At 33.0% G+C, this 13,652-nt stretch overlaps 1 protein-coding gene across 2 annotated transcripts; it reads left to right on the top strand.

The window, feature by feature from the left end:
• The first annotated feature begins 8,752 nt into the window (after positions 1–8,752).
• On the top strand, positions 8,753–12,567 carry LOC122280439 (metal-nicotianamine transporter YSL1-like). 2 transcript variants are annotated; one of them, XM_043091337.1, is made up of 8 exons: positions 8,753–9,255; positions 9,415–9,796; positions 9,918–10,090; positions 10,208–10,302; positions 10,403–10,537; positions 10,623–10,812; positions 10,896–11,010; positions 11,476–12,567. In XM_043091337.1, the coding sequence occupies exons 2-8, from the start codon at positions 9,433–9,435 to the stop codon at positions 12,399–12,401; spliced, it is 1,998 nt and encodes a 665-aa protein (XP_042947271.1). In that variant the 5' UTR covers positions 8,753–9,255; positions 9,415–9,432; the 3' UTR covers positions 12,402–12,567. The 2 variants fall into 2 exon arrangements, with proteins under 2 accessions (XP_042947271.1, XP_042947272.1); XM_043091338.1 differs by having other exon boundaries at positions 9,400–9,796.
• Positions 12,568–13,652: the final 1,085 nt, after the last annotated feature.

Raw genomic sequence — 13,652 nt, 5'->3', positions numbered from 1 at the left:
GCTAATTGAGCTTGGAATCTGCTTCTCTGAACAAGAACCTCAGGAGCCTTGGTAATTTTTGAGAACATTTTTACAACATGATCATAATTATACTTTTCCCACCATTTCACAGAGACTTGGCGGGCCAAGAACATAATGTTTTTGAGAGAACATAAGTATCACTATCTGATACTTGTGACATTGCTTCTGCTAATTTTTTCAATTCTTTTTTATTGGTAATTATTGCTAATTGAGCTTGGAATCTGCTTCTCTGAACAAGAACCTCAGGAGCCTTGGTAATTTTTGAGAACATTTTTACAACATGATCATAATTATACTTTTCCCACCATTTTACAGAGACTTGGCAGGCCAAGAACATAATGTTTTTGAGAGAAGGATGAGGTTTGATGACATATTCCCACTTCATGATCCAATTTAATTTGGTTTTAAGAAAGAAAATGAGAAGTGGTGAACAGTGTGATAATGAAGGTGGACAATCGTTCTGTAATGTGAAACCCTGAAGACTCTCCTAGAGAGGTGGAGGAAGAATGAGAGATTCTGGTCCAAATTGATCCCACCATAATAGGAACCATCGTGGTAGAGTCTTAATTTCCTGTAATTTATCAAAATGGAGAAACCAGGAATGGCGCAAATTCTTGTTCTGTTGTAAGAATGTTTTATTCCATGTTTGCTGATAATCATAGTAATCGAAATAAGGAGGATCATATGGCTGAGAAAATCTTCTCGTCAAATATGGGCTTTTTCCTCATTGTTCTAAGGTAAGAACTTGTTTAATAATAACTTTGTGGAATGCAATAATCGGAGTTGTAGGTGGAAAATGTTGAGATTGTAGAGAGCAGGGGATTTCAGAGATAATAATAGAATCAGTGTCTACTAAAATAAATTCATAAAAGTTCTGAGTCTTGGTAATGTTCTGGGGAACATAATGCCAATCTGGTAATAGAAAAGCGTCAAGTAATTTTTGAGGTTCAGATAAATGCTGTAATTCTGATTCAATAGGAAAGACTGGATGCCAATGGGGTTTGAAGATAATAGGAGTTACAGAGGGCTGAGATAATGGTGGAGGATTAATAATTTGAGAAGGAGAAGAACCAGAAGAAGAAACAACTTTTGAGTATGTAGGTAATTTTGGAGAGGATAATGGTGAAAATGGATTATAAGATGGCCTAATGTTTTGTGGTAATGTCCCTAGTACTGTATAGGGTTTTGGTGTGACGGAATGACAGGGTGAAGGATAAGGAGGAGAAGGTGATTTGGCATAGGAGGATTTGGATTTCACTCTGGACTTTGAGGAAGACATGATTTTCCCTGTAAGAATTCTCGGGATAGAAAATCAGGAAGAGAATTAGAATCTCCTTTAATATGCTCGATATCAAAATCAAAAATACTTAAAATAGCTTGCCATCTTGCAAAAATTTGTTTAGCAGCCAAGTTTTTAACATCTTTTACTAGAGCTTCCTTGGCTGATTTACAATCAATTTTAAGTAAAAACTTTTGATTCAAAAGATCATCTTGAAATTTAGAAATGCATAATACGATAGCTAAAATTTCTTTTTTAATAGTACTGTAACTCTTTTGAGCAGGATTCCAGCATCCTGAATGGAATCAAATAATCTGTTCTTTTTTATCTGATAATTTTTGTTTCAAAATTCCTCCATAACCAAGATCAGAGGCATCTGTTTCAACAATTTTAAAGGTATCAGGAGATGGGAGTCCTAAGCATGGTAATTTCTTAACATGAGCCTTTATTTGTTTTATAATATTTGTATGTTCCTCTGTCCATGAAGGTGGATTCTTTTTTAATCTTTTGAATAATGGTTTACATAAAGGTCTAAGTGCTTGATAAAAATCAGCAACATAATTTAAACCTCCTAGAAATCTTTGTAGTTTTTGCTTATCCTTTATTTCATCAGGGAATTTATTAGCAAATTCTATAGCCCTACTTATTGGGGTAATAGTTCCTTGATAAATATCATGTCCAAGGAATCTAATCTTGTTTTGGAATAATTTGATTTTAGATGATGAAACTACTAATCCATTTTGTTTAATGATTTGAACAAAAGTATTTAAATGTTTCCAATGTTGTTCAATTGATGAAGAGAATATTAATACACCATCTATATAAACTATAGAAAAATGAGTGAAAGGTGTAAATATTTCATTCATAATATTTTGAAATTCACTAGGAGCATTTTTTAATCCGAAAGGCATTACATTCCATTCATAATGTCCAAAAGGGACTGTAAATGCAGTTTTATATCTATCTTTTTCAGCAATCTGGATTTGTCAAAATCCGCTTTTCATATCAAATTTTGAAAATATAGTAGCAGCATAAAGTCGAGATAATAAATGTTTTTTATTAAGAATAGGGTATCTAATCCATTGTAAAACTTTGTTTAAAGACTTATAATTTATAACTAATCTAGGAACACTTCTTTCTAATTCTGCTTGTTTTTGTACATAAAAAGCAGCACAACTTCATGGTGATTTGCTCTTTCTAATAAGTCCTTTAGCTAATAAATCATTAATTTCTTGTTTACAGAATTCTAATAATTCTTTATTCATTTGAATGGGTCTGGCCTTAGTAGGAATATTCTTTTCAGAAAATTCTTTTTCATAAGGTAATTCGACTATATGTTGTTTTCTACACCAAAAAGCATTAGTTAAATTAGAACATACTTCATTTTCAATTATATTTTTAAAATTATTAATTTTTTGGATCAGTAAAGGATCTTTTAATTGTTCTTCAATTCTTTTGTATTTTAATTCTTGTTTTAAGAAATTTATTTGTTTTTCTTTTCTTTTGATTTTGACTTTTGTTAAAAAATTAATTTCTTTAGTTAATGATGCTTCTTTTAAGGAATTAATCTCTCTTGAGACTGGAGGAAATAAAAATTTAAATTGAATTTCTTTTCCTAATATTTTAGTAGAAATTCCTTCTTCTGTTACAGAGAAAGGGTAAAGTAAAGCAAGAAATGAGTTTCCTAATATTACTTTGGTGTTGATGTTTTTTACTAGAATGAATGTTGTTTTAAAGCAAATTCCACTATTACATATATGTGCATTTGATAATTTATAATTTATATTTAATTTTTCTCCATTAGCTTGAGATAATGTCTCTTTTGTTTTTTCAAAATATTTAGAGGGTATTATTCCTTCTTGTATGCAGTTTAGATCTGCACCTGTATCTAATAAAGCTATTGCAGAAAAAGAGAATTCTTCATTAATAGAAATATCAGTATACCATTTTTGAAAATTCATCTTATTAAGTATGTTTATAAAATTATCTGATTCTTCTTTTGTAATTTTTACTGAGTTTTCTCCTTGTTCTTTTTTAGGAGTGTCATCATTTTTATCTATTTTTAATAGTATAATTTCTTGTAATAATTGTTCATTAGAAACTTCAAGTTTGGTGTTAGAAGCTTTCAAATTTCTAATTTCTTTCTTTATTTCATTAATTTCTTGATGTAAATCCTTTAAAGTAATATTTTGTTTTTCTGATTGAAATCTATTTACTATTTCTAGAAAATCATATGACGAGGGGGTTGAATTGGGTTCAAAAGTTTTGGGATTACTAAAAGTATCTTTTAATTTTTCTAAATATTCTTTTCTTTCTTGTGGATTATTAATTTTATCTATTAATTCTAATATAATATTTTCATGTGACAATAATACGTTAATAGTTTTATTACAGATACAATTATTTTTATCTAGACAATTACAAACATGAATTTCATCTTCTTCTGACTCGTTATCAGAAGATTGTTCTGAAAAACTTGATTCTTTTAATCGATAAATTTTATCTTCTTCTGAAGAAATTTCATCTTCTTCACTTGATTAATGTATAAAGATATTTAGTAATTTTTCTTTTACCTCTTCAGGTATATCTAATTCATTAATTTCTTTTTTAACCTTACAATTTGATGCATAATGTCCAACCTTTCCACATTTATAACATACAATTTGTTTTTTCTTTTTATTAAACTTTTTCGTATTTTTTACTGATTTCTTATATACGGGTTTTTCATTGGGTTTTTTATAAGGTTTTTTATAATTTCTTTTCTTAGTTGGATAAGTTTTATAAATTCTTTTTCCTTTTTTGTGTCTTGTAGAAGGAGCTACTAATGGAGAATAACCAAACTGTTCACAAAAGGTGCCTAATTCTTTTGTAGCAAATTTCTTTTCTTTTTCCATTTGGTTTTTTAATCTTATATCATTACACATAATCAGACCAGTTCTATTAATAGAAGATATTATATCTCCATATGTAAGATTAATAAAATCAATAGTACCATCTGATTTTACTAAAAATTCTTGTACCTTTTGGGCGAAGTAATATGGAAGTCCGGCTATGAACTTTTCCTTCCAGTATGGTTGTTGGCAACATCTCTGATCATAACTTTAGTTAGAAAGACATCTTTATACCATCTAAAATCAGATAATCTAGGACATCTTAAATTGATTAATAAATCACTAGTTCTTTCTTTAAATTGGAAAGGATCACCTACAAAATGTAGCATCTTCTATAGGTTGACCATCTTCTGTCTTAATCTCTTGCAGATTTTCATCATGCTTATAGGCACTTATAGGAGTTATAGAGGGTTGAGATAATGGTGGAGGATTAATAATTTGAGAATGAGAAGAACTAGAAGAAGAAACAGCTTTTGAGTATGCAGGTAATTTTAGAGAGGATAATGGTGAAAATGGATTATGAGATGGCCTAATGTTTTGTGGTAATGTCCCTAGTACTGTATAGGATTTTGGTGTGACAGAAGGACAGGGTGAAGGATAAGGAGGAGAAGGTGATTTGACATAGGAGGATTTGGATTTCACTCTGGACTTTGAGAAAGACATAATTTTCCCTGTAAGAATTTTCGGGATAGAAAATCAGGAAGAGAATTAGAATCTCATATATAGTAGTATATAGTTATTATACTATATTAAATATTATATATATATATATATATTATATTATACGTTATTATATATTAATACTATTATACAAAAAAATATGATATATATATTAATAGTATTATATATACTATATTATATAATATATATTACATACTATAGTAGTCTTATATAATAGTAACTATACTATATATATACTATATTATATAATATATATTATATATTATAGTACTCTAATATAATATACTACTATAGTATATTATATTAGTAATAATATAGTTATAATATATATACTATAATATATTAATAATATATAGTATATAATATATACTATATATTATAATATTTAATAAATTATATATTATAATATATAATAAATATATAGTATATAATATTTAATAAATTATATATATATAACTATATAAAAAAATATAATTTACGGACATACGTACGAATGTTATTTGTTTAACGTTCAAACGTTTCACATTAACGTCTGCATGTATAACACCATACATTCGAATGTTTTCTAAACGTTCGAACGTTAACTGTATATGAAGTCTTCACCGACGGCAGTGGAGGACTCATTTCGTCCAAAAACTATCCGAACGTCATTCTCTCCACCACGCACGCCACTGCATCTGCCGTCATACGCCACCGCAACCATCACTAAAATGTAATGTGCTCTGACCGTCTCATATAGACTTTCAGTTTTATCAGTGGGTTTCAAAAATTCGAAACCCACCCAAGGCTAGATTTTCTTCTTGATTTTTCGGCCACCATTGGTTGTTAAACGGTAAACAACCACCGTAAAAACATTCCTCATAGCCTATAGAGTATGGTTTCTTTTTACTTCGAAATGCACATTTTGAAGCTTTCAGAAATGGCTGAGTTGACTCAGCCATTCAGTCTCGTAACGTTCGAACATTATAAAGAAACGTCCGAACGTGTGACGTTATAGTTTATGTTCGAAGTTACATTCGGACGTAAATTTGTTATATTAATTTGACTATCATCATTCGAATGTTAAAGGTTTACGTTCGACTATCTTAATGTATGTTCGAACGTAAAATCATTGTACCTTTGGACGTAATTTGATTCTAATTATCATAATTTTATAGTTCGAACGTCAATTGAGTAATGTTCAAACGTATCTCCATTTAATTTATTTTCTATTTTCTTGTCTTATTATTATTATTTTGGGTATTTAAATAGTGAAATTTTTTAATATATTTACTGTCGAAATTATGTAAATTTATAATTATGATATTTTAACTGTGTATAATCCATATATGTCGTAATATGTATATATATGTAAATTTAGGAATTTTTTTTTATATATTTTAACTTGTATTTTTTTTTTTTCTCAGGATATGGCTCATTATATCACAACCAGGAAACGAGAGAGGAATGGAGGCAATCCGGACATTGCTCGGCTGGGGGTATGAACTGTTATGGGTGAACAAGAAATTCTTATTAATCAGTTCAATGAGCTCAGCTGGGAGCGTAAGACGCTCAAAGACGTCTTCGTCACGAGAGGCTGGAGCCCAATTTGCACATTGAGAGAAAAAATTTACCCCTAATGGTTCGGGAGTTTTACATTGGGATGACCACCATGCCTAACGATGCATCATCGCATACCCTCATTGTACGTAGTGTACAGTTTGAGTTATCGGCGGATGTTATCGTTGAGTTATTCCAAATTCCGCGTATACTACCTGAGGCGACAGCTGCTCAAGCTGGTTACACAGCAGCTACATTTGCTATTGGCACATTTGAGGCAGATCCAATCACTTCTACTTCATCTACAGGCCCTGTTGACACTATGCCCAGTGAACAGGAAGATCGGCCCGAGGGCGAGGATATTGCTCCTGAGGATGGTGATGACGAGCAGGATCAAGATTTCTACATCCTCACTGGCACAGACCACATGAAGTTCGATAGGCCGAACTCTTCAGCCAGAATCAGCTGCTGCCTTTCTTTCACATGTTGTAAATTTTTGTTACAACAAATGTAGACCATGTGGCACATAAGACCACATTCAGTCGAGCTCGCCACAGTTCCTTATTCGCTTGGCACGTGGAGATCCCATTGACTTGCCACTCATTATATTTGAGCAGATCCGTCACGAGGCCAGCATTGTTACAACGGATAATCTCCCGTACGGAGTCATCATCAGCTGCTTATTACTAGCCCGATGAATGCCACTCCAGGCAGAGGCGGAGGAGATGTTGCTAAATCAGATGAGCCCCATTGACATGACCACACACTGTCGGAGCATTGGACAGGAGAGAGGCTCAGCTCGGCGTCAGTCTAGTCCTATATCAGATCTTGTTTCTCCGACCGAGTCTGGGGCCGGTGTTGCTCCCCTGTCTATGAGTACTAGTCAGCAGCCAGAGACTGCATCTGCAGGGGATGTGCGACCTGCTTAGGTTGATATAGTAATGACAGATATGAAGGCGCATATAGACCGACAGATCAATAGACAGATTGGGCATATAGATCAAGCTGTCGCACATCTTGCACAACACATATTGCACATCATGTAGATGTGCTAAATAATAAAGTTAAGACATTAATTGAGGAGTTTCGATCTTTTGTAAACCAGCAATTCTGAATATCATTTGTAAAAATTAATTATATTTTGTTTTCTATTTTCGACATATGTAATGGACAATATTATTTAATGTATGTATTGTAGCTTAATTTATACTCTCAATTTTCTTTAATATTATCCAACCTTAATATTAAAAAAATATATATTATGATTAATTTTTGCAAATTAACATATAATGTTCGAACTTTACAACTATACGTTCGAACTTTGGCTTTAATAATTGTTACGTTCGCATGTAATTATATATAACATTCAAACATTGGCGCTAAAAATTTTTACGTTCGCACGTAAATATACATAACATTCGAACGTTAAAAATTTCTTCCCTAATATTTAGTGACGGTTCCCACAAACTGTCACAGAAAAAGACTTTTAGTGACGGTTTGGAGACTGTCATTATTTTCAATCCGTCACTAAAAATTATATTTGTTATAGTGGGTTTAATTTGATAGGTTAAATTATAAAATTATTTTTATTATAAAATAAATTTAACGTATCATATAATATTATATTAATTTATAAATTTCTTTTTACCAAATTTTTTAATATTTTTTTTTTAAATTAGAAGCAGCGTAGGCCCCTGGTATTTAAAGAAGAAAAAAAGGTAATTTTTCCTGGGCAGTAATTTAAATAGGCATCTTAAACCGGGATTTTTGGTGTAATATATATAAATGACAAATAGTACCAGACATATCTTCAACGTATAATATTAAATATAAAAATGATCAGTTATGTAAGTATCTTGTATTTGTTTTTAATAAAATGAAATTTATTATTAAAAGATTAATTTTTATATGTAAATTTTATATTTATTTTTTTATTTTTAAAAAGAATACACAATAATTACCCACTCTATAATTATAAATATTATTTCTATTATGAAGTTATTAGAGATAGCTGGGTAGAGAATCTCCTTAACTTTTTGTGATCACAATTTTCCGAGGAGCAACTAACGATGTTTTGTTGCGTGTTCTCAAAAATTCTTGGAGTATCATATTCTACACTGTCCCACTTGTCCGCAGCCCACGGCGTGCGAGGGTCCGAGTTAAATCAACTTCCACACAGAAAGAATCTCTCCTACCCCCAAACTTATCAATAGCCCACCTCATGGACGAGAAATAAAGAAAAATGTCAATGATAAGGTCAGCTTTCTTTCTAGTCACACAAATTAATCTTTGTGATCAAGTGTAGGCTTCGACAACAATCTGGTTATAAATATAATTATGCATGAGCCAGTGCCATGTGCCTCCATACCAAATACTTTATACCAAGTTCTTTCCTATGTTCATAAAAAAAAAAAATGGCCGGGTTCTTTTCTATGCATCTTGGTTAGCAAATCTTTCTAATTATTCAGTTACTTTTGTAGTGCATCAAAAGAAATATATTATAACTGAGATATTTGCATAGTTAGGTGTCATTTTGGGTGACGAGTTGAGCCCATATATACTGCATGCTAGTGCCAGCATATGCATGTATATATATAGAAGATCATATCCTGTTTAATAATTTGAGGGTCATTTGTAAGCTGTGAGCAGTAAATTGGCGGTGGCAGAAAAGACACAGGAACTGGATTCTGGGGTTCACTAATTCACAGGAAGGCTTTTGCTTTCTAATCATGGGTTACAATTAAGAAGAAGACAAAGAACCAATTGACAACTTCTGCTCTATTGCATGATAATTCTATAGTCTACCATTGAAGCTAGAATAACAGAAGTACAGACAGAATCCAGGTCAGTCTATGCATTATAACAGCATTTCTTCTCATCAATCTGTCATTCTTGTCTCGTCATTTTATACTTTTGTTTCTAAGTTTCATCCTCTGGGATTATATATGGATTTTGTTACAAGTTTGGATCATCTTTTCACGTCGAAAGGTTTTCGAGTGTCAGATAATTTATCGTGGAGCCATGAACATGGAAGAAGCCAAAGAAAAGAAAGAGATTGAAAGAGAAGATTTAGGAGGACATGAGCCTTTTGAGGAACCTGAGGGGTCGAAAGAAATCCAGCCATGGAGGAACCAAATAACGATAAGGGGATTTGTAGTGAGTGCTACGATTGGCACCATGTACAGTGTGATAGCCATGAAGCTGAACCTCACAACCGGGATGACTCCTAATCTAAATGTTTCTGCTGCTCTTCTTGCTTTCGTATTTGTTCGGACATGGATAAAAGTCCTCGAGAAAGCTGGTTTTGTATCAAAGCCATTCACTCGGCAAGAGAATACCATGATACAGACTTGTGCAGTTGCATGCTATAGCATTGCTGTTGGAGGTTTGAGGCTTTAATATTTCAGATTTTGAAAATTAAATACTCCATTTTTTCCCACTTTTTACTTACTTCCAATTATTTTGATGTTATCTAACAACTCCTCTTCTCTTTTAATGAACTGCAGGTGGGTTTGCATCTTATCTATTGGCATTAAACAGGAGGACATATCTTTTGGCTGGCGTCAACAATGAGGGGAACTCCCCAAGGAGTGTTAAGGAACCTGGATTTGGTTGGATGACTGGCTACCTGTTTTTAGTCTGTTTTATTGGCCTTTTTGTCTTAGTTCCTCTTAGGAAGGTACATATTTATGATTTCTTTGAGGGTCACATGCTCATGATGATTTTTTTTTTTTTTTTAAAAGACTGTTTCTCCTTTTTTGGTCAACGATTTTAGATCTACTTTTCCATTTTGCAGATAATGATAGTAGACCTCAAATTAACATATCCAAGTGGCTTGGCAACTGCGGTACTCATTAATGGATTCCATAGTCAGGGGGATAAGATGGCTAAGTACATGACATGATCTTAATTTCTAGCACCTATCAATTTCTATGAACAAAAAACCATATAAAACTCAAAACTCAAACTGATCAAAGACATAAATTTGCAGGAAGCAAGTGCGGGGATTCATGAAATATTTTTCAATCAGTTTCTTATGGGGCTTCTTTAAGTGGTTCTTCAGTGGGAAAGATGAATGCGGATTCGCACACTTCCCTACTTTTGGATTGCAAGCGTATAAGAAAACGTATGCATGATCTGTTTGATCTTCCTCTGCTTGATCTTTTGAACTGAAATTATTTAAATATTTGATCATCGGATTTAAATTGCAGATTCTACTTCGACTTCGGCATGACATTTGTTGGAGCTGGCATGATTGTTTCCCATCTCGTTAACTTGTCTCTGCTTCTTGGAGCTGTGCTTTCCTATGGATTAATGTGGCCGCTCATTGATCGGCTTAAAGGAAATTGGTTTTCTGAAAGTTTGGAAGAAAGTGACATGAAAAGTTTATATGGTTACAAGGTCTCACTTTCTCTCTCATGGGACTACTTCTAGATTCTGCTACCAATGGTCGCCAATTTACGGTTTTTTTTTTTTTTTTGCAGGTTTTCTTATCCGTTGCTTTGATCCTAGGTGATGGTATGTACAATTTCATTAAGATATTGATCTGCACAACCATCGAAATCCGCAGCAGATTAAAGAAGGAGGACCTCGAAATGGGTAATATGAACAGTAGCCTTGGAATTTTCACTTTTACATGTTACTTATATTAGGTTTCCTTAACCATTCTGGAAAGACTCAAAAGATGCATGATGTGTATAAGGAATTCGGCATTTTAGCATGTGTTAATACGTGTAAAAATTCTATTTATTATGTCTGAATGGATATTAATATGTGATTTATTATTTTTATTCTTCTATTTAAACACAATATTGATGTGTAAATACATATATTTATATAAAAAGATAATAATAACAAATTACATATTAGTCATATAGAAATAATAAGAATCATCCGTTAACTTCAAATACCAACACATGCTCGTACAAATAGGCATAATGACACGTACAATTCTTTTTCGAATTCATCAGTGGCTACAATTGTTTAATTGACCATACTAATTTGGTTAGTTAATTAGTTACTTTTCTAACAATTTCTCTTCTATTTTTTGTCTCCCCCATGCAGATGTGGATGGCCAAGAGAAGCCAATTGAAGTAATGAAACGGAACGAAATTTTCGTTAGTGAAAACATTCCCATGTGGTTTGCAGCCGTTGGATATGCCATCTTCGCCATCATTTCCATAATTGTGATCCCATTCATGTTTCCTCAACTTAAATGGTACTTTGTTGCCGTAGCCTATTTTCTAGCTCCATCTCTAGCATTCTGCAATGCTTATGGAGCTGGACTGACGGACATAAACATGGCCTACAATTATGGGAAAGTGGCACTCTTCGTCTTAGCAGCGTTGTGTGGAAAAGAAGATGGCGTGGTGGCTGCGCTTGTTGGGTGTGGCCTCGTCAAATCTGTTGTTTCTGTGGCTTGCATTCTGATGCAAGATTTCAAGACTGCCTACTTGACTTGCACTTCCCCCAAAGTAATGTTCTTTAACCAAGCCATTGGCACGGCAGTAGGCTGTGTGACGGCTCCTCTTAGCTTCTTCCTTTTTTACAAGGCATTTGATGTGGGAAACCCGGATGGAGAGTTCAAAGCTCCTTATGCCTTGATCTATAGAAACATGGCAATTCTAGGCGTGCAAGGCTTCTCTGCTCTTCCTCTCCACTGCCTGCAAATGTGCTATGGGTTTCTTGCCTTTGCGGTTGGAGTCAATGTGGTGCGCGATATTTCCCCCCGGAAGGTCGGAAAATATATGCCGCTTCCAATGGTCATGGCGGTGCCTTTTCTGGTCGGAGCATACTTTGCAATTGATATGTGTCTTGGGAGCTTGATCGTTTTTGTGTTGCACAAGCTTGATTCTAAGAAGGCCGAGTTGATGGTTCCTGCGATTGCTTCTGGATTGATTTGCGGGGAAGGGCTCTGGACCCTCCCCGCTGCAGTTCTAGCTCTGGCCAAAATAAAACCTCCGATCTGCATGAAATTTTTGCATTCTTAGAAAAAGCTTTCAGAGGACTTGGCTGATAGCATTATACAACAGGATAATCCCCGACTCAAATTAGTGAAAATTTAGGTGCAAATAAAATCATACATACTAAGCTACGTGTAAGGTGTAGAACCGCATCGTATCCATTCTCAAACAACAATAAAGATGCATCTCATAACCCGCCGTCTTGTGTGATTTCCCTTTATATCTTTCTCCTTTTTCGGGTCCAGCGCAATGCATCAAGAGAAATATTTGAGGGAAAATTTTGGTATTTTTCTTCTTACTGGAAAGCATGCTTGAGGATTACGGTTGATTTAAATTATTAATTGTCTAAACCTTTTTCTCATTATTTTTATTCCTTTGGTCAAATGCTCGGGTCATTGTCAGAATAACATGGAGGAATGGAACATTGAAATTAGTAAGGATGGCTTCTCTTTGAATGTCTCAAACGCTCAGTACCTAAAATATGCATGCGCTGAAAGATTATAATTTCCATCCGCTCTACGCTCCGATGACTACAAACAAACGGATGCTTTCTTTGGAAGAGAGGAGTAAAAGGGGAAGATAATTTTGTTTTTTTTTGGGGGGGGGGGGGTGGACTTTCTTCAAAGATGCCTGAAGACTGTTCCCATTGAGTTGGACGGCTTGTTCAGAGTTTTTTGTTGCCTATGAAACAAAATTTTTTAAAAAAAAGTACTGTTTTAATTTCTCTAGTTCTAGAACATAAGGGAAAGAGCATAACAACTAAGATCAAACGTATAGATGGTAGACAAGACAATGAAAATATGGAAGAGGGAATTTGCCTCAAGCATCATTAATGCCTTTTTTTTTTTTTAGGGACTTCTAGGTAATAATTATAATTATGACTCGAACATCATTGTTCTATTGGGTGATATGAATATGAATAATATTATATATAATCGTAAAGTATGTAAATATCGTATAATTATTTTAAAAAAAGTAAAATTTATTATTAAAAATTAATTTTAAATCATGTAAATTTTATATTTATTTATTTTAAAAAAAATTATATTATATTTATATATTTTATAATTATAAATATTATTTCTCTAATATATATATATATATATGGTCGTGGTGGCTAAAATCTAATTTGATTGGCCTACTTTAATTCTGACATTCAAAGTTCTCACAGTTTCTATGATATTCCATTTTCTACTTGATTAAAAAGCACGCAAATTACGTGCTTGATTGACTTATAGGTCTAGTTTGAATAACAAGATATCCTTAATTATTTGAATC

This window comes from Carya illinoinensis, chromosome 11, assembly GCF_018687715.1.
Source record: "Carya illinoinensis cultivar Pawnee chromosome 11, C.illinoinensisPawnee_v1, whole genome shotgun sequence".
Taxonomy (NCBI): Eukaryota; Viridiplantae; Streptophyta; class Magnoliopsida; order Fagales; family Juglandaceae; genus Carya; species Carya illinoinensis.
This window is presented reverse-complemented; position numbering and strand designations above follow the sequence as displayed.

Excerpts from the sequence above, each read along its gene's own strand:
- LOC122280439 (XM_043091337.1), top strand. The coding sequence starts at position 9,433 with ATGAACATGGAAGAAGCCAAAGAAAAGAAAGAGATTGAAAGAGAAGAT. Across the intron at positions 9,797-9,917 it reads CTATAGCATTGCTGTTGGAG|GTGGGTTTGCATCTTATCTA; the intron begins GTTTGAGGCTTT and ends AATGAACTGCAG. Across the intron at positions 10,303-10,402 it reads CAGGGGGATAAGATGGCTAA|GAAGCAAGTGCGGGGATTCA; the intron begins GTACATGACATG and ends ATAAATTTGCAG.